Genomic DNA, 24,407 nt, shown 5'->3' with positions numbered 1-24,407 from the left:
TCTAAATAATATCCAACACTCAGAATACATGATAGATCTTGATAGAACTCAGATTTAGACACCAGCTCTATTCAGAATCAAACTACATATGCCTTTCACATTGTCACATTTAATTCATGGTTAAGAGCTTTTGAGAATAACGTCAAAGGTATATGATATCCTCAATCATAACTTTACCAAAGTTTGAGTTTAAATCTTGCTCATTATGAAGCCAGAATTGGTGAATAATTCACATAACAAGTGTGTGAGCCTGGTTAACTTCCTCATGTCTGCATTTCAAATCAGTTTTGGTGATCTTACGTATTACATAATTTTATTTAATCCTCAAACTAATTTTGTTATTTCTTTTCTTTACAGATGAACCAATTATGCACTATAGCAGTGGTACTAATTAAGGCTTTCTCAGTTACAGGTAATAGAACCACACTCAAACTCATTTAAGCAAAAGTAGGCACTTACCATATAATAGGGAAAGATACTAGATTAGTATACCTTCAGGTACAGCTAAATTCAGGTGCCCAAACAGTGTTCTCAGAGTTCTGGCTCTTCCTTTTGGGTTGTTGTCTCTCTTTGTGTATTTATTTCATTCCAAGGTAGATCTTCAGGGAGAGAAATTTATGAGGTCCTTAGACCCATAGATTGAAGTTTAAAAAGAAGACCAACCCTTTTCTTCTCCAAATGTACATGTATATATGGCAGTACAGGGTATCATGATTGGCATAGTCTGAGCCATATGCTGGCCCCATAGAAATAATTATATCCATTAGGATAATGTTTTCTATGAGTACCAGACATTCAAAATAACAGTAACTTAAAGTAGAAGTTTATTTCGCTAACACAGATAAGCAGCCCAAGACTGGTGTGGCAGCCTGGCCCAATGCAGTTCTCAGAAATCCAGATACTTTCTATATTTTAATCTGCTTTTCCCAAGGTCACAGCATGGCCCCATTTGGCAGCTCTCACTCTGGCCATTACGTCACCTTATCAGTCATTAGGATAGAGGAAGGGACTGCAGGTGTGCACCAAGACTCCTTTAGGAAAGGTTCCCAGAAGCTCACATGCAACATTCCTGCTTCCATTCCATTGGCATGAATTTGGTCACACTACCTCACTGTATCAGTCCATTTTCACACTACTATAAAGAACTACCTGAGACTGGGTAATTTGTAAAGGAAAGAGGTTTAATTGACTAGCAGTTCCGCAAAGCGGGGGAAGCCTCAAGAAACTTACAATCATAGTGGAAGGCAAAGGGGAAGCAAGGCACATCTTACATGGCAGCAAGACTTGAAAGTGAGAGAGCAAGGAGGTGTGCCACACTTTAAAACCATCGGCTCTCATGAGAACTCGCTTACCATCGCAAGAATAGCATAGGTGAAACCACCCCCATGATCCAATCACCTCTCACCAGTTCCCTCCCTCCACATATGGGGATTACAATTCAAGATGAGACTTGGGTGGGGACACAGTGACAAACCATATCACCCATCTACTTGCAAAGGAAGCAGGAGAATGTAAACCAGACTCTGAGTAGCCATTTGACCAGTTGGAGTTTGGAGATTCTACTACTGAGAAAAGAAGAATGGATGTTGGTGACCATTTTTGTTGGGGGCTAATCATCTGAACATCTCCTGTACCTCCTGCTCTCTTCTCATACCTTTCTTAAGACCCCATTTTTGTATTCTCCTTTTATTCTCTTGACCAGATAGGATCTTTAAATGCTTTTAATGATTTTCATTGAGTTGGTGAGCCACACATGGGGTCAATTTGTCCTAAATTTGTCTAGGCCCTAAGGGATGCTGTGACCCAGATGAGGCCCATGTCTCAATCCATTCTGGGATTCCAGGACTAGTCCTTGGCAAAACTGTGGAAGGCAAAGAGAGATGGGTCCTGTCTTTACTCTGATATCACTGTTAGCTGCAGCTCTTACACACGTACAAACACACACAAACACACACACACATCCACACATACATCCTATTGGGCTGCCCTACCCATATAAAATCTTTCCTATCGAATTTTTTCACATCAGTACTCATTAGAGGTCACTGGCACCTGACTCCATTATCTCCTATCCCCCATGCATGAGGGTTTTCAAGAGTTTTCTAAATGATAGTCACAGCAACAGGATAACTATAAATCCTTTCAAACTTTTCTTTGCTTAGAGACTTTTGAAAAACATATTTATATTAAAACTGACATAAGAAAGGTGTTTTAGCCATATTTATAAACCCATAGAAATTTGAGTAGGTGACCAATCATCCATAAAACTGATATCTCTAATAAGGAAAACCAAGTAAAAAAGACTTTTACATAGTGTTCGATATAGTTTAGCCTATATTTTATAGCACCTTCCAAACCTCTGATATTATTAAGCTTTTCTGTAGTCAAACAAGAATAATATATTCTGCTATTAAGTGGCTCTGCAACTTAGCCTCTCCAGAATTGCCTCAGTTTACCCAAATACAAGATTACTCGAATACAGAATCTCAAAAATTTCATCAAGCCATAAAACAAATGATATAATTCATGAGAAAGGAGGAGATCAAGAAGGGAAGGTGTAAGATCATCTGTAATTTGCTTGTAAATGCCTCCATATAGGTATTACACTGTATACAGCATGCAGGGGGACTACAATCCATACCCTGGGGAGGTTAAATAGTATGCAAAGTATTCTGAAAAGGAACACACACTCCAAGAGCAGTTAGTTAGTATTTGAAAGATCCTAATCAAAAGTCTCTACTGGAGAAATATCTGTTGCAAAACTTTAAATATTTATATAGCAAGCCATACCAGAGGGTTTGTTATTAGTATAAAGGACGCTTGAAATAATTTTTGCATTGGTTAAATACAATTATCAAGATAGCTATAGGTACAATACTCTGGCAGGGCCCCAGTGAACTAACTTTTGGGGTAGAACCTTAGACTAGAACTCTATTTGGTCCTAGTTTTCCCTTACTTAATACAAGGTTTCATTGGCTGACCCAACTAGACCAGTGACTCCCAATCAGTAATGATTTTGCCCCTCAGGTGGACATATGTCAATGTCTTAGAGATTTGGGGTTGTCACTACCGGGGAAGTGTGCTACAAGCATCCAGTAAGTAGAGGCCAGGGATGCCGCTAAACAGATCACAATGCACAGAACAGCCCTCACAGAAAAGAATATCCAGCTCAAAATATCACCAGGGCTGAGGTTTGGAAACCCTAAGGTAGAGAGTTGACTGATCCTGGTCTTCAGATTATTTGGCTGCATGTGTCTAGAATGAATCTTTAAACCAAGAGGCTTGGTGGTGGAGCACTTAAAAGGACAGAGCAGAGGCTTCCCTACACATATGAAACAGATTGGATGGCTATTTGTGTGCTTGATGGTTAACAAATATGAATGTGTAGCAGAATTTAGTTCAAATCTTGATTCATTTTAACATCATTAGAGAGGGGGTTAGAGTTCTAATTATCAGAGGCTCCAGATATTACTGAAAGAACCTGACATTTGTGAATGGCCAGATTGGCTCAAGTCAGTTCACAGGAGGAAAAGATACAGATAGGGATGTATTAAGGATATCGTGGTGGAAGCATGAGACATTTTCAAAATTTGAAGCCACTATGACTTATTCTCACTATGTAAGGTTATAGAAGTCAGAACTCAGATGCAGGGAGGATTTCCCACATGTTTCATGTTGCTCATCTAAATCCCGAATTCCACACTGCCTACAGATTATGAAATGCTTAATTTCTACCCACTCCACATCCTACATGCCCACTCTGCCATCACCATGCCAACACCTTAAAAGAATAAAGTATCTGCTAGTCCTTCTGGAATGACTGACGGCTTTGGGCTCAAAGAAAAGCTGAATACCATATCAGATTTATGGTGAGCCAGATCATTAATCAATCAACAGAGGTGACCATTAATCACCAAAACTGATGAACATAGATAGTAGGCATGGTGCTGGATGAGAATCTAGAGAGAAATAAATATCAAAATGCTTTCCCCCCATTCTGGTACCTCCTTATCATTATTTTGACCTAGCGGTTTTAATTTGCAGTACTAGATGAAAATACTACGTTGTCTTTGAAATTTGAGTTTCTGCTACCTCCAGAGAGAAATTCATGTATTTAAGAAATGTTGTCGTTGGTTTGGGTTTGGGGCCTTTCCACATGAGATGGACCACAGCATGCTCCTTTTAATAAAACAAAAGGAAAATAACAGCAGCAGCAGCAACAAAGCCTAGAGTTCACTTCTGAGGTCAGATACTGAGCAGAGTGTTAAAGGCACGGCTTTCTTTAGGCCTAACTGTGAGGTTAGTGGAGGGTTTGCAGGAATGTGAAGCACAGCAAGAAACAAAGCTGGAATCCATTTCCAAGCTGGTCTTTGGAGATAATACAATTGGGCTGGTGACAGGATAGCTTCCTATCTAGTCTGAACATTGAATAGTAATATTTTCATGCATATTGAACTCTGAGATAGGTTCATATTCATTATCCCATTGTATTACTCTGCTACTCTGTAGGTGGTAAAGTCATGTGGAAGGAGATAGTCAGCTATTATTTCCATTTGACAAGTTAGTAAACTAAGATCAAGAGCTTAAATGATTTCTTACTAAAATTACCCAGCTAGCTGGATGGGCAATCCAAGCCTGCAGCCAGGACGCTTGGCTTCTAGACCTGTTTTCTATCCATTAGAGCAGTGGTTCTCAAGGTGTCTGTGAGGTGGGGGTTGTGGGGCAGTCAGTAGCAGTAGCAGCATGGCCCAGGAACTTATTAGATTCTGGCACATTCTTATATCTTGTTAGATCCTGGCACATTTAAGAATGCGCATTATTAGATCCCACCCTAGATCTACTGACCCAGAAACTCTGGGGATGGGGCCCTGTAATCTGTTTTACTCAGCCCTCCCTGGGATATGGATGTACCTCAAGTTTGAGAGTTATTGCCCTCAGGGGTGCTGTTTTCACTTGCTAGAAACTGTTCTTATACCTTTGCATTAAAGAAACTCTTGTTAATCTCTCATTTTGTTTCCAGTGCATTTTAACTCTACAAAATTGTCATAAAATATCTACTTACAAAGCCTGATAACTTAAAGGACCACTCAGAACCCTTAAAAGCTTTTCTTTTATTAAACTTACAGAGTTGACTCTTTGCTGATTGGGTATAGAAACTTTAGCTTTTTTTTTTTTCCCTAGCTATCTATCTTGGAACTTGATCTATCTTGGAACTTCTTTGCCCCAGACAGATTTTATCTCCTTAGGAACTATGGAAAGAAAGCATAACTAAAAATACTTCTTTAAAGTTCCCTGATACCTTCAGTTTGTTAATATGATAATGTTGTACATAAATAGCTATAAAATATACTATTAAACTTAAAAGATCTGGGAAAGAGCTTTTGAACACCCCCACCCTTCAACACACACATGCACACCCACACTTACATACAATACCAGATACAAAGAAGGTGTTAACTCAATATTTATTAAATTTATTAAAGGTCTTCTCTTAGAATTTCACAGGAAAGCAAATGCTGTGAAGCCTGGCTGCCCAGAAGAACCTTTATTTGAAATCTTTAACAAGATCTTAAAAGAGTAATGACACCACTGCGTCTAATGAAAAATGAGCATTTGATTCTAATATATTCAGCATATGAATTTCATCGTATATATTTGATCTGCAATATAAATGAGAGTTTCTACATCTTAGTTATTCATTCATTTCTTGTTTTATTCATTCAACCATTGTTGAGTGCGCACAATGTGCCGCCCATGCCTCTAGGCACTGGGACCAGCATGGTCAATGAGAACAATATGTGCCTGCCCTCATGGAGCTTACAGTCTATAGGAAAGACAGTCAGTCAAACAAGTGATTTACTATGAAGTGTGATGAGTGTTGTCACAGGACACCCTAGATACATTAGGAGCACATAGCAAGGTAACGGGATTATGTGGGGCAGAAACATGACAAGGGTCACCTATGGGGCTGGAGGCCTTAGTCCTTGGAGGTCCTATCCAAAGCAAGGCTGATAAAAAAGCTGCCCCAAACTGCACTGACCATGGGAAAATAAGGCCTGCATGGAGGAGGTGCTGCTGTGGTCTGGTCAATGCCAGCAGGCAGGTCACTTCCTTGGCCTTTGGGAAAGGATGGCAATGATGGAGAAGGTCAAGAAGATCACGCCAGCTGTGCCTCCGATCACCATGCCCAGGACGCTGCCGTGCACCTGCATGGCCTGACAGCGCTCCCCTGTGTAGAAGAAAGCGGGTCCAGAGATGCACCTGAGGGAAAAGGACATGAAGGGAGTGTGGGAACTACCCAGACCTCAGGTGTCTCCTAGCAAAACTCATCTCCACAGCAATAAAAATGGCAAATACTCACTGAGCAGGTCCACGTAGTGCCTGGTCCCATTTCAAGTGCTGTATATGAACCAACTAATTTAACCCTGCAACAACCCTTTGAGGTGGAGGCTATTACTTGGCCATTCTCATCATCTTCATCTTACAGGAAGGTTAAATAATTTGCTCAAGGTCACATTGTTAGTAAGCATTTCACACTTGAAATTTAATCCCAAGAGGTATACCTCCAGATCCAGGATTCTCAGCCACCAAGGATTCAGGAGGAAGGTCTGAGACACTAAAGGAACACATTGCCTGACACTGGCTAAGAATATAAGCTACAAAGGAAATTCCCCAGATACAGTCTGACTTAGAGCATCAGTGGTAGCTTGGAAACTTCTAAATAATATCAAATAAAATGTTACTGTAAGGTTAGTGTACTGTCACTATCTTATGAGGTTGCCCTGAGGGTCACATGAGATAATGAGGACACTGTACTTATCAAGGTATTTGACACACAGTAAGCACACAATGGCCAGCCCTTAGTTTTGTTTCTTAATGTTGTCTGGTATAAAGATCAACTAATCTCATAACCAAGGCATATAACTGGTAATGTCTCATCCATACCTTTGTAACAATTCCAGCCTTTGTTTCAAACATTCCTACTACAAAGTCTGCTCAGCAGAATTCTACAGGGCAGAGTGAAACAATCAGAAGTCAGCATTTTCTCCCTGGGCATGATAGCACACGCCTGTAACCCCAGCACTTTGGGAGGCCGGGTGGATCATCTGAGGTCAGGAGTTTGAGACCAGCCTGGCCAACATGGCGAAACCAGCCTGGCAAACATGGTCCCGTCTCTACTAAAAATACCAAAAAAATTAGCCAGACATGGTGGTGGGCATCTGTAATCCTAGCTACTCAGGAGGCTGAGGCAGGAGAATTGCTTGAACCCGGGAGGTGGAAATTGCAGTGAGCTGAAATCATGCCATTGCACTCCAGCCTGAGTGACAAGAGCAAAACTCTGTCTCAAAAAAAAAAAAAAGTCAGCATTTTCTTTTACTAATCCTGAATGATTTTACCTTCCAAAGCCTCATCTCTATCCTGAGAATTGAATTCTTAGAAATCAGTGAGTAATAGCAAGTTTGTTACATTTTTTTTCTGACCCAGTCCCCTCCAAACACAACTTAGTGATATCCCCTAGTGTTATCTTAGAAAAACTTATTCTCCCAACTCTCAGCTGCAGGTTTCTAGGAGAGGAATAGTTTGGCTGAGTAGAGGCTGACATACAAGTGGCAACCCTGGCCTCCCTTAGCCTGGGAAGGATGAAGCCTGTTGGGGGCACATAGTGGAATCTGGCATCTAAGGGCTTGTCAGGCAAAGACATGCAGACCCATGGCTTTGGAGCCCAGAAACAGATGGGCCTTCCCCAATAAAAGGAACCAGAGGGCTTCTTGGAAGACTGATTATATGGGTGGGGCGGGGAAAATAAAAGATGAGCCTAGAGCATGCTATGATGCCAGAAAGTAACATTGTGTTCATAAAATCTGATGTTGAAAGAGCACAGGAGCCAACCTGGAATAGCTCCCAAAGGCCAAAACTGGGACAATAGAAGCAACAAAATAAATCATGAAATTATTGCAACAGAGCCCACTGAATAAAATAAATGTTTATGATTCCTTCATGACATAAATAAACGATCGCATAAACAAATTAGCGGGGTGAAGGGGCCATTCTTCTTTACAGAAGAATTCTAATTAATGAGTGTGAAGGACATAGGAAATCAACATTAGAAGATCCCAGTGGTGAGTATTGCGGCGGGATGTGTCAATAGATGCTGAAATTAGCGTGTGAGGATTTGAGGAAAAGCAGGATGTCTCTACGGTCTTGGAATATCTCTCCCAAGATATGTATTAATTTATCGAGAGAACCCGCTCCTGATGTTTAATGTGGGTTCTTTTCTATTCCCTAAGTGTCTTGGCTGGGTTGAGAAATAAAGGGAAAGAGCACAAGAGAGAGAAATTTAAAGCTGGGTGTCCAGGGGAGACATCACATGTCGGCAGGATCCGTGATGTTCCCCGAGCCGTAAAACCAGCAAGTTTTTAGTAGCGGTTTTCAAAAGGGGAGGGAGTGCACAAATAGGGTGTGGGTCACAGAGATTACATACTTCACAAGGTAATAAAATACCACAAAGCAAATGGAGGCAGGGCGAGATCACAGGATCACAGGATGAGGTGAAATTAACATTGCTAAGGAAATTTCAGGCAAGCATTGTCACTGATAACATCTTATCAAGAAACAGGGTTTGAGAGCAGACAACCTGTCTGACCAAAATTTATTAGGTGGGAATTTTCCTTCTCCTAATAAGCCTGGGAGCACTACAGGAGACCGGGCTTATTTCATCCCTTCGGCTTTGACCATAAAAGACAGGAGGCTTCTAAAGGGGCTGTTTATAGGCCTACCCTCAGGACGCATTCTCTTTCTCAGGGACATTCCTTGCTGAGAAAAAGAATTCAGGGATATTTCTCCTATTTGCTTATGAAAGAGGAGCAATATAGCTCTATTCCATCCTGCTCACCTGCGGCCAGTTCAAAGTTACCTGTCTTGTTCCCTGAACATCGCTGTTATCCTGTTCTTTTTTAAAGATGCCCAGATTTCATATTGTTCAAACACACATGCTCTACCAATAATTTGTGCAGTTGACACAATCACAGGGTCCTGAGGCAACATTCATCCTCCTCAGCTTAGGAAGAAGATGACATTGTCCTGGCAGCCTAAGAGATTAAAGTAAAGACAGGCATAGGAAAACACAAGGGTATTGATCGGGGAAGGGATAAGTGTCCATGAAATCTTCACAATTTATGTTCAGAGATTACAGTAAAGACAGGCGTAAGAAATTATAAAAGTATTAATTTAAGGAACTAATAAATGTCCATAAAATCTTCACAATTTATGTTCTTCTGCCATGGCTTCAGCCAGTCCCTCCGTTCGGGGTCCCTGACTTCCTGCAACATTAATTACAGAGGGAGAAACGGTAACTCTTCAGTGGAGAGGCCAACATGCCGTTGGCCGGATGATGAAGGTTGACATCACCAATACTGACATGTACCGGCATCATGTACCTGCTCACGTGATGCAGTGAGAAGGCATAGCACATCTTTACTAATCTTGCCACAAATGTGAAACCTCAATCTAATCATGAGAGAACAAGATGAACCAAAAAAAAAAATCCCTGACCAGAGATCTTCAAAAGTGTCAAGGTAATGAAAGACAAGAAAGAACTAAGGAATTGTCCCAGATTGGAGGGGATTAGGAGACAGGAGACATAAAAGCTAAATATAACATGAGATCCGTAATTGGATCCTGAAACAGAGAAAGAACATTAGTGGGAAAGTTGGGAAGAGCTGAATAAGGCCTGTAATGTATTTACTAGCATTGTACCAATGTTCACTTGTTGGCTATGCTAATTGTACTACTGTTTGTGTCATATGCTAACATTAGGGAAAGCTGGGTGAATGGTATAGAGAAAGCCTCTGTAGTATTTTTGCATTGTATCTGTAAGTCTAAAATTATTTCAAAATAAAAGCTACAAAAAGAAAAAAACATGGAAACTAAAAAGAACTCAGAAGAAATGTAAATTTTTGAGGCAGGCAGAATAGTTCCTACATCTGCTACTGTTCAAATGGAACTGCTACTTCTGTCATCACATACCTCCTTTTGTGAAACAGCTTTTAGGGTTTCATGCAAGCAAACATTATAAAAATAACTATTAAATATAGCAAACTGTGCTGCCAGACAGACCTAGATGCAAGTCCCAGCTTCAGCATTTTCCGTCTGGGTAGGTTTTAGATAAATTACTTAACCTTTCTAAGCTTCAACTTCTTGATACACTAATTGGGGATAAGAAGAGCCCTTATGTCAGAGGTGGCAGTGAGAATGAATTTAGATCATGTGTGGAAGATGCTCAGGAGACTACACAATGTATAACAAGGGGTCAGAAATATCAGGTGTTCTTACTACTAATATTGAAAATATAACTGTAATAATAGCACTGTATAAATGACAGACTATAGAACTAATAATCATTAGGAACTAATAATAACATCTGTAGTCAGCAAAGATTTAAGCTTCGTCTTGAGACCCACTGTCATGGAGTAGAAAGTCCCTAGGCTAGAAGCCATCTTGGATGTTGTTAGAGTTAGAAATTCCAACAACATCCAAGATGCTGTTGACAATACCCCAGAGGAGGAAAAGAGGTGGAAGTCAAGAGACAAGGAGACCTGGGACACCTCTGTCCTGGCAGCGTAAGCCCATGAATCCAGGGCACACCTTTGTAGAGTCAAGGAAAACCGCATCCAGTTGATCATCTGAGGTAGTCTTCGCCCTACTCTGCAAACAGCACCCTTTACCCGGGGAAGCATGCACGCAGCCCAGGTCTGCTGGCCTGCCTGTCTCCCCAGTCACAGAGCCTACCTGCAGCTCGCCATCCCCTTCACGTTCACACAGACGCCATCATTTTGGCAAGGGTTTGGGTCACATGGGTCTCTGAAGTACTGTGGCCAGTTATGGTCCTCCAGGGGACCTGTGTTCTCCACTGACCGCTTCTGTCGGCTGGGCTGCCCCTGGCTCAGGCTGACAGGTAGCACTTCCTCTAACATGGCCTTTCCCGAACCTTCTTCGGAGACCTGCAACTCCTGGCCTTGGAGAATGAGGCTTCGGGGGCTCAGTCTTTTGCCTTTAGTGGGAACTTCAGTCTGGCTGAGGTGGGTGATATCTTCAGGAAATAGAGGGTCATGAGGAAGATCCAGGATTAGTAACTGACTACAATTAACTCCCACTTCTGGTGAAAGTTCCCCAGCCTGCTTCTATCTCCCATCACCCTTAGTGACATGAAAAAGTGGCTTTGAATCCAGCTGATTCCCATAGTATTAGCTATTTTTATTTTAAAGTAATCCAGTCACATTTTTATTTATCGAATTTGCAAAAGGAAGCATTAAGTTAGCAAGGATAGACTGATGGAAACTAAATTGAAATCAGCCAACTGTTACCTCTGATAAAATTATCAAAAAGATGACACTAAAATTTCAGTTTCTTTCAAGGACAGTTAAAATAAAGATGTGAGTCCTTGACCAATTGAATAAAATGTGGTTCTCCTACAACACATTTTTCTTAACCTCATCCCCACCCTCTATGTGTGCTTTAAAATCAGGATAAAATTAGTAGAGTGCCAAGAGCATAGGATTATTTACTCAGGAAGACCAACAAAAGTACCTTCAAAGTCCACAAACATGATGAGGTCATCATTTTTCAGGAAGCTCCTCCTTTTCAGCATTTGGTGGGAGATGAAACCACTCCAGCCAAAGTCGATGCTTCTAAAACAATCACAGTCTGTATGATAGGTTCCTACCCTGGACGGCCTGTCCCAGATGACAGTGTCATTTATCACTGCAAAGTTGTAGGTAACATAAAATCACATTACCTCTTTAGATTTCACTTTCCAGTTTGTCTTTGATAAGGATACAGGGCTTTGTAAATCAGAAAAAAAAAAAAAAAAAAAACCGTGTTGGAAAAAAATTAGGCTATTTACTCTTTCCAGGAGAACTGCAATTCAGAATTAAAAGATGGGAGAGGCAGAGAATCACAGCTCTGAGTGATCTGTTGTCTGCTACTGAGTGACTCTCTTAATGAAAAGAGAGGGACAGCTACGACTTCTTTCTTCTAAGGCTTAGGTCTTCTCTTTTGAAAAAAAAAAAAAAAAAATAGTGCCGGGCACAGTGGCTCACACCTGTAATCCCAGCGCTTTGGGAGGCCGAGGCGGGTGCATTGCCTGAGCTCAGGAGTTCAAGACCAGCCTGGGCAACACGGTGAAACCCCGTCTCTACTCGGGAGTTTGAGACTGGAGAATTGCTTGGACGTGGTAGGTGGAGGTTGCAGTGAGCGGAGATTGCGCCATTACACTCCAGTCTGGGTGACAGAGCAAGACTCCATCTCAAAAAAAAAAAAAACAAAAAAGTTTGTCCATTTCTTTACTGATGTAAGTTTATTTCATGAACATAGTAACATTGAGTACTATTTTAGGAGTAAGTACACTAGCTCTGCACAGAGCCTAGCAAGTTCTGAGTATTTGATAAATGATTAGCAGTATCTGTTTCCTCAATCACAATGAACTCGATGAGGCAGGGACCACCTGATTCACTGGTATTCTAAGTACCTAGTACAGAGTTTGGCACATGGTAAGCCCTCAATAGATGTTTGATGAGTGAATTTAGGAAAGGGAAGGAGGATATCATGGCACTGAAAATCTTAACTTGAAATTCCAATACAACTATGTTATTGGTATTCCCAAGGAGACAATGTGAGGGGAACGTTACTCTTTCTTGCACAACAGAATCACATCTGTGGGCCTTTCTGGGTCGAGGAGTAGTTCTTATTTATGCTGACACCACCCACCTGGAGATGTATGCAACTTGGAGGTAGTGAACACCATGCTTGAGGACATCCTGTTCCTGACATCGGGCTCCTGGTCGAGGATGGTAATTATCACCTGTCTGTTTTCTACTGGCCACTCCAGGATAGCATCGTTCTCCCCACTGCACATGTGGAAAGCAAGTCTCAGGTAGCCAGAGTTTTCTCTGCCATGGGGGTATAAAGTTAACCCAAAACCATAGCCCTCTGAGTTGTAGAATCGAGGGCTTTGAAGCTTGTCCCCTTTGCTGGTGTTCTCCAAGACTTGGGAGAAATTCTGGACTGTCCAGACCCCCGTGGGGCAGGGGGTTTCTGTTAGAGTGATGTCATCCAGGTAAATTCCCCCAGTTGAGTTCTGAGGGTCGCCTTTTGTGCCCTGGAAAAGGTAGCGAAACTTCTGTTCCTCTTTGAGCACCACATGGGCAATTTTCCAATTATGGTCATCATCTCCTGAGGACAGAGAACAAGGCTGGTGAGAATCGTGGCCAACACTTAATGAGTATTTATTGTGAGTTTGGCACAGTGCCATGTGCTTTCCGTAAATAATCTCATCAAATCCTCACAACAGCCCTATAACATAGGTACTATTATAAACTGGTTAAGTAACTTTTCCAAAGTTACATATCTAATAAGGAAAAATGGTTTCTTAAAATACTATGATTTATTTTAAAATTCACATTCAAGTCTTAACCATGAATTTGTTTTCCACTATCAGTATAAGAATCCAGGTTCTGGATTTCCTCCTGAGTGGGCTGGTTTCAAGTGTAACCCCTAATGTTAGCAATGAAAGCCCAAGTGTTAGGCTGAATCATATAAAATAGCCATTTTGTAAGCCAAAAGTCAAAAAATAGTAACTCCATATGGTCTGACCTGTCACTTGTTGCCAGAGAGCTATAAGGAATGCTGAAGAGCAGATAATAACTTGTAGGACTAACTGAGTCTTCCCTACCTGAAAATGACTCCCTCTCCAACATCTAGACTTTTTTCTCTTCCTTATATTATCTGAAAGTCCACCATGTAGGGGAGCAAGGTAATCCAAAGAGAGTACTCTTGTCTAGAAATTCACATTCTAATAAAGATTAGGTCTACTTGCTTTTTCTCTGAGCAAGAACTAGAGGTGGGACTTTTGAATTAAGAGCTGAGGAAAGATGGTGAGAAGCCTGTTCTAGAACATGGGATCCTCCGTTGAACAGCATACAAAGCCAGACAGGAGCTTGGGGATACTGGAGAGAGGAAACTGCAAAAGCAGAGCAACTCAATTCCCCAAAGAGATGCACCTACATTGGTATTTTTGCACAGGATATTCCCTAGAGTTGGGCTTGAAGAGGAGAGGAAAAATGCTTCCAAGTGGAAGTCATGTTGGCCAAACTGAGTTCCTACAGATGAGTGTCTTTTTTCCTTCTTCTGTGTCTTTTAACCAGAAATCTACTTACAGAACTATATTTTCCCGAAATGGAAAAGACCTTTAATCTCCCTTTGTTTTCAGGCCATTCTCTTTAAGGACAACTTCAAGGGACAGGTCTAACAATATTCTGTTTCCTAGGGTGGAGCTGATTATGGTCTGTGTGGTTAGGTTACATGGGAACATAGGAGAGAGCTAGAGAAAGCACACGACCACCTCTGTAACATACAAATCTAGGTAGCTGCAGTATCCTGGGCAGAGCACTGCAGCCTACTGGAACACACATGGACTTGAAGGGCAATAGGTGCCAGAAAGTCTAGGAATAGGAACAGAGATATAGGATTTGAACTATTTATCCAGCAGGTTATAGATCACGGGAATTCTGTCAAGAGAATAGGATTCCGTTCTGGCTGATGAGTACCTGCTTTGTTTTTTCTTAATATAGGATGTCAAAATGAGGTTGAGACGGGGGAATTTGGTACTGGGAAGGAGACCCAGGAGACTATACCATATAGGCAAAGATTCATCTGTGAACTTTTTAAGAAGGTTTCATTTATATGCTTCCACAGGGCTGCCCTAAATCAGTCAGGCAACAACGCTACTAAGATTGTTTGAGACAAACTTAATCCTTGTTAGTTCAGAATTGTCATCTATAAGGAAGTCCTGGCCTCAGTAAAAATGTGTGTGTGTGTGCGTGTGTGTGTACATACACATAGTTGTATGCAAACATTTTTCATGTAAGTGTGTATATAAGCATTACGTATGCAACATATATTATATACAGATATGCATATGGACATATTTTGTGTGTAACTGTTTTGGTCAAAATATACATTTTGCAAAACTTAAAAGCTATTCAAATTGGTTGCAACTGTCTTAAGTTGAATATCACATAAACAACACTAAGTGATATTCAATTAACCTTTTTGAAAAATGTCATTGACAAACCAGTATCGGAACAGACTACTTTAAAAACCCATTCATACAGTGTTCCCAGGGAACTTACACAGACATACTCTGAATTCAATGAAACACAAAGCACAGCAGTGTAAGAAAATAATTAAGCATGCGATGTTTGCTTGGTTGGTTTTATGCTTAAAAGTAACACTTTTAGCTTTAGATGAAAGTGAGTGATAACAGCTCCCATCAATACTATTGAAACTCCAACTCATTTTCTCATTAAATATTTACAATCCTTGGTAACATAACACATCCTCAACTCCTAAAGCGTATCTAGCTGTCATCCTTTCATCATGTAAACTATGATAAATTTCAACCAGAAAAGTGAGCCCCTCAAAACTGTGATTTGTAGAGTTCCCAGGCAGCCCACACAGTGGCTTGGATATAGGTGATTTGGGCACCTATTCTTACAAGTGACCTCTAAGGAAAGTTTCTCCTTCAAGAGCAGCAGATATATAAAAACTAATTCCTTTCTCTGGACTCATTTCAATGGATAAATTAAATGCTAAGGTAGGAGGTTGGATGCTAGGATAATCTGGCCATAAATCAAGATCCAGGGTTATAAACCAAGTATTTGCTTTCTTTTCTTGTGGTGGTGGTTCATTCATAACTAGGAAAAGGGAGACAAGCTTTCTTTTCAACAAAAAGTTTCTCCATCTGTAATCATTTACATGTTGACCTTCTTATGTAAATATTCAAAGCGACACTTAGGAACATGTAAGTGATTATAGGAAGTTAACGTATACAAATGACTTATTTGCCACCAACTTCACAAGCAGGCTTCAAGTTACATCAGCATATTAAATAATGGTATCATTTGTTTTTCTGAAACAGATGCAAAACACTATGGTCAACTTTTTTTCTTTTTCTTTTTCTTTTTCTTTTTTTTTTTTTTAGATGGAGTCTTGTTCTGTTGCCAGGCTAGAGTGCAGTGGTGCAATCTTGGCTCACTGCAACCTCCGCCTCCCGGGTTCCAGCAATTCTCCTGCCTCAACCTCCCAAGTAGTTGGGACTACACGCGTGTGCATCACCATGCCTAGCTAATTTTTGCATTTTTAGTAGAGACGGGGTTTCATCATATTGGCCAGGATGATCTCAATCTCCTGACCTTGTGATCCGCCCACCTCGGCCTCCCGAAGTGCTGGGATTCCAGGCATGAGCTGGTCAACTATTTAACTACTCTCTGTCCAGCAACATCAATTCCCACAGGTCTTTTAGCTTCTTATCTCCATTCCTGAACCATCCATTTTCTCAGTCTTGGCCTTTGCTTTCTCTAAATTTCTAGTGAAAACTGGATTTGTATATTCTGACTGGCTTCTTACAAAAATATATTTCATCCCTACCTAAGCCCAAGATACTGCTTCTAATTTCTCAGTGGTTAAAACATTCATAGAGTAATTAAAACATGCCATACATTATGTTAAGCTCTGAGAAGAGGAGGAAGTGGGTGGAGGAAAAGGAAGAGGCAAGAGAGAAGAAGGAGGAGTAGGAAGAAAGAGGGAAGGAGGAGAAGAAGCAGGATCCCAGATTTTAACCCAATCCATTCCTTGTGTGGATGCCTCTAAGTACCTTGAAAAGTCTGCACCTTTACCAGCTTGCGAACATTGCCTGTGCTGTCATCCCTCCTGACCCAGACAATGAGTCTGTCTGAAGGACTTCCGGTCATTTTATAGAAAAATTGCAGGCACTGCTGCTTCCTCTTTGGGTAAAGAATCCGAGACTCCAGTAGGGCTGCCTCTTCCGCGGACCCTGAGCTGGTGCTGAGCTGCATGAAGTAGCCGGCACCTATGGAAAGAGCACCCAGACATCACATGTCTGGCTTCCCACACCCCAAGGTTCTGTCCACCCAAACAAAGTGAAATAGTGAACCATGGCCATTGTCCAGGCAACAAAAGCTAGAACTCTTCAGAGGAAAATAAAAAGAAGGATATTTTTCAACAAACATTCTCTGTCTCAATGGACTTAGTCACTGGCTAAAGCTTGCTCTCCACTGTTGCGTTTGATTGCCTTTGTTCCAAGATTGTGAAATGTATACCTCTGACTTAAAGAAACACAGGCTTCAAGCAATGTTCGATGGAATTTGGTGTCTGTGAGATGAATTCTATTATTCTCATTGACTTCGTCATTTAAATTAGAGATTCATTCCAAGGAAAAGAGTTGGGTTGGTCTCGTCATTGTATAAGACACTGTGGAATTCAAAGGGTTAGGATTTGGTTTTAAACATTGACAATGATAAGGGTTCAATTTCCCCTGTTGCTAGCCTAATAACTAGGTGGCAAAAATAATCAGTGGCAAAAAATAATCTTTACTATATTATAAGAAGGGCTATTCAGGACACATTAGAGACTAAATGGAAATTTCTCCTGAATGTAAAGGGAGGCATTGGAAGGACACTGAAGAGGGTGAAAAGTGTCTACATTAGTGCCAGAGATGGGGTTTACCTGACTCAGATACCTCAAAACTCATTCCTCTAAAAATAATCAGGTAGCTAAACAAATGTACCATTTGGTAAACCACACACTTGTCAAAGTCAAGCACAATGAAAAATTCTTGCATATGAAGAAGTTCTTTATCCTGTGTTCCAACACTCAACTCCATATCAAAACACTTCAATCAAAACATTTCCCAAGATAAAAATAAAGTAAGTGTACAGTATAGTGCTGGGTACTCCAGTGTTGCTCCGTGATGCTCCCAGCTTCATCCTGCCTCACACTCAGGCACTTGCCTTTCATATCAGCAGCAAGCAATGATGGTTTAAATAAGCCTCCTACCACGCTTAAAATATCACAATGACTTTAATATTAATGCAGGGCAAATTATATTCCCTTGTAGCTTCTTCTCAGTATTTGAACTTGCCTGAGACCTCTGAATTATAATTATATATTGAATGCCTGGGTTACAAAAAAAAAAAAAAAAGAGTGCACAAGGCTAAAAAGGTTTCTAAGTAATTCTTACTGAGGAATTCTTTTATGAAGCATTCATTGAGAGTCAAATAATTCAAGTCCAGAACTCTGGAGGCCTAAATTATCCCCAGCTCTGCCAATACCTAGGTGTTTATTTATTTCTGTGGGTTTTGAATGGGAGGGATCCTCCCAAGGGATCCTTCGAGCTCTTCATGTCTATGCATCCACCTGTAACTACGCAAGAGTTCTCTAGCAGAGGGACATGTTTCATTACATACCTCCTCTGAAAGAAGCATAATAGCTGCTCAAGTTAACCTGATACAGCTTTTCCAGATCTTTCTTCTGGGCTGTGGTCCTTTTCTCTTACTAGAACATTCTTTCAGCAGATTCCTCTCACAGTAAAGATTACCTTTGTGTTTAGCTGGCAATTGTGCATTAGCCTAGCAGCAAGCCCACAGAATAGGTTGGATTAGAGGCTAAAATGGAAATTTAGAGAGCACTTCAGGCTTGGATCAACCTTTGGACACTTGGAATGATATATTTGATAATCTGATCTGTGACAGAAACTTTTACCCTCTTCCAAAGGTGGAGGAAGTGTCAGTGGCTTATCACCTCTGACATTCCCTGTGGTGGCCTGGAATCTGGGTGACAGGCTGTGTCCCTTCTGGGAAGGGAATCTCACCAACTCTGACAGTTGTAGACTAAGTGACTTCGCAATAGTCTAGTCTTTAAAAGGCTATAATAATCCATAACCTCATCTGCTTCCAAATATGGTTAAGATGAATTCAATGGCAGGCACAGAACACTAGAAGGCTAAAACAGAAAAACAAAATAAATGGAACCTCTGGAGAGAAAGGGAAGATGGAAAAATGGGAAGTGAAGCTGCTGGTCTGCAGGTAGGGGCTTTGTATGCATTATCTTCTTCCACTGTCACTGTGAAGTAGACATCAATATTTTGATGTTTACAGAGGCTTGCAAAAGCCAAGACTTTTAGAAAAAGCACACACATAACAACAACTTCCTGTGGTCACAATTAGTAAGTGGTGAAGCCATATTTCAATTAGTAAGTGGTGAAGTCACTTAGTCCATAACTGTCTGTCTTTTTCACTACACAAACCATATATAGGAAGTATCTGAAGCTGTGCTATCCAATACAGTGGCTACCAAACCTATGTGGCTGTTGAGTGCTTGAATTGTGGCCAGTGCAAACTGAGATGCACTGCAGGAGTAAAATATGTGTCAAATTTAAAATACTTAGCCTGAAAAAAGTGAAGCATCTTGTAACAACTTTTATATTGATTACATGTTGAAATGCTATTTGGATATACTGAGTTACAAAATACGTTATTAAAATTAATTTCACCTGTTTTATTTTACTTTTTCACATAGGTATTAAAAGTCCGATGTGTTATCCATTGTGCCACAGAGCCAGATTCACGTGGACATTAGAAAATTCTACATTACATATGTGACTCACATTATATTTCTTTAGGAGGGTGTGGCTCTACAGACATTGCCTTTATTTACGAGGTTTTATCTTATCAATCATATACCAATACCAGTTTTGCTTAAATGCATCTTTCTTTTGTGTGCCCAGAGACTGGATGCTTTTTATTGAGTTAATAATTAAGATATGAGAAATTTTTTTGTCCTTGTTCAGATTTTCAAGTTTGAAACTAACATTCTGACTGAGGCAAAACATGGTGATTAGCATAACCTAATCGAACCTGTTGAACCACATCAATGTGTTTGCTTTCCACTTTCACTGACCTGTGCATTGTCCCAGCAAGGTGTGATCCACTTCTCCAGCCTGAGCACTGTCCTGATGGACCCAGTCAGTGTCATCTGTGGTGCCCTGAATCATCCCACAGATGTTTGCCTTCTCAAAAGTACAGTGGTCCAAAAGAGTGTGAGTTGTGGCTGCAAACGATATTTTTATCATCTGGTTAAAAATGAAAGATAGTCATTCCAAATAGCTAATGTCTTAAGCCACTAAAACCTCATTGCTCAGATACAACAGGATCACAAGCTTGTTTTCTTGACTGTTTCTCAAACGCAAATCTTACTGTCATCAGATCTTAGTACTTGCTGATATAGACACAGCCCTACCTATCTCACAGAGTCAAGATTTAAAAAAAATCTATAATCATTCTCTGCTATGTAAATACCAACCATAAACGCCTTTAGATCAAGAACAAGGTACCTATAATACTTGGCTTTGTACTTAGTAGGTCTTCTGTACATACTTACTGAACAGAATCAAACATTTTATCTCTGAAGGCTAGTGGGGTCATCTTTAGAAAATACCCTGCCCCAGAGGATTAGGTTACTCTAGGAATAACTAATGTACATAAAAAATTTTTCAGGATATAAAATGCTTTCAAGTCTATCACGTATCTTGAGCTTTACATAATAATGCATCCTCCAAAAGAAGCAAAAGAAGCTAGACAATAACAGCTCCTTACATTTGTCCAGTACCTTGACTTTACAAAACACAACTACATAACTGGTTTTTATAACCATCCTATAAGGTTGGTGCTATAGTTTTATTTGTTTTTTGTTTTTAACTACTCAACTCTGCCATTGTAGCACAAAAACAGCCATAGACAATACTTAAACAAATGGGTCTAGAAGTAGACCAACAAAAGTTATGCAGTTTGTTCTTATTCTTTTAGCTAGAACATTAAAGAAGAGTAAAGGAAAATGTAAAGGAAATCTCTAAGGCTGAGGGAATCTCTGCTGAGGCTAGTTTACCAAGTTCTCAAAAACGGAGGTACTCACTGCAATTGTACATTCGGTTCAGCCTCTCTAAATCAATGGCACTGAAATCCAGGCGCTGTCCGATAATGGAGTTAAACTCAGGGATCTTGGCTGTGATGGTGGGAACACTTGCATTCTTGTTAAATGAGAAAGGCTGGTAGTGCATCAAAGACTCATAGTCATAGGGTGTATTGAGGTCTGTGATGAGGCTATCATCATAGGTGTCAAAGTTGTGCTGGTAACCTGTTAGGGAGAGAATCCACAGGTCCTGCTCTGTCATGGTATTTTCCCCGTGCTGCTCTTTGACTACAGACCCAGAGACCCTCCAAAAAAGGGAAATAGTTATTAAATATATATATTTAAATAGATTATTATATTTAAATAAATATATTATAAATAATATATAATATATAAATATATATTATATATAATACATATTAATAAATATTAATATTAATAAATATTATATTGATTATATCTACTCTATAAATAATATATAGATATATAATAATATATAAATAATCTAATAAAATAGATTTATTATATTCAAGTATATATTTAAATAAATCTAAATATAAATTAAATATAAATTATATTTTATAAGCAATATAATGTAAAATTACTATGTATCATTGATTATTATTAGTTAACATATTAATATACAATAATGTGTACAATATTGCAATAACTAAAATACATATTATAGAATACAGATAAATATTAGAAATTACTAAGTATATGTACATGTTTACACCAAAGATACATTATAAATATATACAATTGTGTGTGTATCTGTGTGTGTGTGTATGTGTGTGTAAGACTTTCAGAAAGAGAAGGTAAAATAGCAAAGCTGAGGAAGTCATTCCCAAGGACAGGAAAAATAATTTTTGAATTCAGGAAAATGTTCACAATTGATTATATTCAAGACACATCGTTCTAACAGCCAAGTATCTCATCCACTGAGTCTGCCCAGAGCTGTACCTGGCCTACTCTTCATGGGTTAGGAGAAGGAAATCTGAGGGGCAGAGGGAAAGGTAAGCAGCTGAAAGCAAGACGGGGATCCTGTCAGTCAAGGCTCACATCCTTCTGTTCCAGCAATAGCCTCATGGAGAATAAAAATAAAATGGGAAGAAGAAAACTTATTTTCCTGTCAAAAGAGGAAAGGTAGATATTTTTCTGAGATTAGTGAAAGTGAGATAAGATGTGCTGCCATGTAAAAAACTGAACAAAATAACTGATCAGAGGGTCTTTGAATTGACTAATAACCATCGGGAATTTACTGTTTGAGCTGCATTAATGGAAAGTTTTGCAGATTTTTGATTTTCTTCTTGTGGAGTGATAGGAAAACTGACTGCAAATGTGGCTAACTCTTCCAGTCATAACTTCCCATCCTCATATTCTTCTCTAGCTCTTTGTCCAGTCACTTTTTGTTTGTTTGTTTGCTTGTTTAGTTTTGAGACGGAGTTTTTGCTCTGTTTCCCAGGCTGGTGTGCAATGGCAAGATCTCAGCTCACTGCAACCTCTGCCTCCTGGGTTCAAACAATTCTCCTGCCTCAGCCTCCTGAGTAGCTGGGATTACAGGCGCGCCGCACCATGCCTGGCTAATTTTTGAATTTTTAGTAGAGATGAGGTTTCACCATGTTGGCCAAGCTGGTCTCAAACTCCTGACCTCAGGTGATCCGCCTGCATCGGTCTCTCAAAGTGCTGGGATTATAGGCATGAACCACAGTGCCTGGCCTCATCCAGTTACTTTGAACAATTAGAGAGGAAAAAACGTAACTGCCTCTTACAGAGTTACATGCAGGACTGCAGAAGTGTGGTGTGGCCAGGCGGTGCTCCAGCACGTGCCTGTGGGAGTCTCTGAATGCTTTTGGAAAAGCTAAGGAGCAAGACCACGTTTGAGCAATATCTTGCTTTAACTGTAAAATCTGAATACTGATGTTTCATTCTCCCAACTCATGGGGATTGTATTGGGAATTACTTGAGAGAGATCAGAGCATTTTTGAAGGTGGGACAGGTCTAAAAGAAACAATGGCTCTAACAGGGAAGTGGAAAGTTAATCCCTCCACAGTACTTGGTCCTAGGATGTCATTTGAGGTAATGGAATTGTAAAGAGCATCAAGAGTCTAGAATCTTTTGGTAACTCTCAGTGGCTCCTGAAGCAAAGCACTTTCAACTCACTGGATGTGCTTTACTTAATTTTCCATGAATCATCTGATTAGAGGTAGGGCACAGTGGCTCACAGCTGTAATCACAGCACTTTGGGAAGCTGAGGCTGGTGGATCACTTGAGGCCAGGAGTTCAAAACCAGCCTGGCCCACATGGTGAAACCCCGTCTCTACTAAAAAATACAAAAATTAGCTGGACATGGTGGCGGATGCTGGTAATCCCAGCTATTCAGGAGGCTGAGGCATGAGAATCGCTTGAACCCGGAAGGTGGAGGTCGCAGTGAGCCGAGATTGCACCACTGCACTCCAGCCTGGATGACAGAGCAAGGCTCTGTCTCAAAACAAAAACAAAAATCCCATCAGGTTAGATTATTTTAATCTGTATTACTCATGGATTCTTATGAGAATACTTAACAAACAAATATTTTGAATAATTTTTAAAAATGTATTCAACATGTTTTTGTTGGGCCTAGTATCCACTGAGAGCTGTGCTAGGCTGCTAGTGGCCCCCAACAGTGAATAGGATAGGGACTCACAGCTGAGAGTGAAAAGGGGCTATAATCCAGGGCATGTGATCCTGTAAACCAGGGGTCAGTCAGCAAACCTGTTCTAGAGTAGATAGAAAATATGTTCTCTGTTGTAACTACTCAAGTCTGCCATTGTAGCACAAAAACAGCCATAGACAATACTTAAACAAATGGTTGTGATTGTGTTTCCATAAAGCTTTATTTACAAAAGCAAGTAGATATGGCCCATGGACTATAGTTTGTCAACCCCTGCTAGACCTCAAAAGTTGAGTTTTTTCCCTAGCATAAGGAAACAAATTTCAAAAACACAATTCCGATTCAAGAAATGGAGATGGACGTTGAGAGAGAATTACATTGCCAGTACCGTGTCTCCTTAAGTTAAACAGAAAGCTTGTCATTAACCAAAGTTAAATCAATAAAATTCATAAATTACCCTGATAAATAATACTGCCTGTGTTGACAATCTTATTAGATTTGACGTCTCTTTTGAGAACAGTTCTCCCGTGGTTGCAGTCAATTTAGATATATGGAATTGTACCTGATGAAAACACAGATAGGAGACGAGCAAATATGTGTTGAGCAACCCGTGCTCAAACCAGAGCTGAGCAAGTCTGCACTTGACCCTGGCAAATGTCCCTCACTCCGATAAAGGGAACCTCATTTGGCCTAAAACCATTTTAAAAGCACTAAGTATTGTCTTCTATAAGACTTGGAAGTAGGAATGTTTTCTGCTTTCTTACAAAATTTTTATCAAAGCCAAGTATATGCACGGGAAGATAAGAAATTAGGGCTTACAGGCAAATATAGACAAAGTCTAATAGTCCCCTGAGTAGTGCAATCAGAGATTCAGTCCTTGGACCTATTACTCCATTTCCTTCTTCCTTCTACACACACACAGTTATAACAC

The 24,407-nt window shown here is 40.2% G+C and overlaps 1 protein-coding gene across 1 annotated transcript in view; it reads right to left on the bottom strand.

Moving 5' to 3' along the window:
• Positions 1-5,447: 5,447 nt before the first annotated feature.
• The window catches only part of MEP1A (meprin A subunit alpha), a 43,177-nt gene continuing 24,217 nt past the window's right edge, over positions 5,448-24,407 (bottom strand). Inside the window, exons 8-14 of the mRNA XM_050787480.1 lie at positions 20,827-21,048; positions 19,816-19,965; positions 16,712-16,927; positions 12,766-13,230; positions 11,587-11,760; positions 10,789-11,089; positions 5,448-6,261 (exon numbers count right to left, since the gene is read on the bottom strand). Of these exons, the coding sequence (XP_050643437.1) occupies positions 6,105-6,261; positions 10,789-11,089; positions 11,587-11,760; positions 12,766-13,230; positions 16,712-16,927; positions 19,816-19,965; positions 20,827-21,048 (1,685 nt within the window). The 3' untranslated portion in view covers positions 5,448-6,104. The remainder of the gene's footprint in view (positions 6,262-10,788; positions 11,090-11,586; positions 11,761-12,765; positions 13,231-16,711; positions 16,928-19,815; positions 19,966-20,826; positions 21,049-24,407) is intronic.

Source organism: Macaca thibetana, chromosome 4 (genome assembly GCF_024542745.1).
Source record: "Macaca thibetana thibetana isolate TM-01 chromosome 4, ASM2454274v1, whole genome shotgun sequence".
NCBI lineage: Eukaryota > Metazoa > Chordata > Mammalia > Primates > Cercopithecidae > Macaca > Macaca thibetana.
This window is presented reverse-complemented; position numbering and strand designations above follow the sequence as displayed.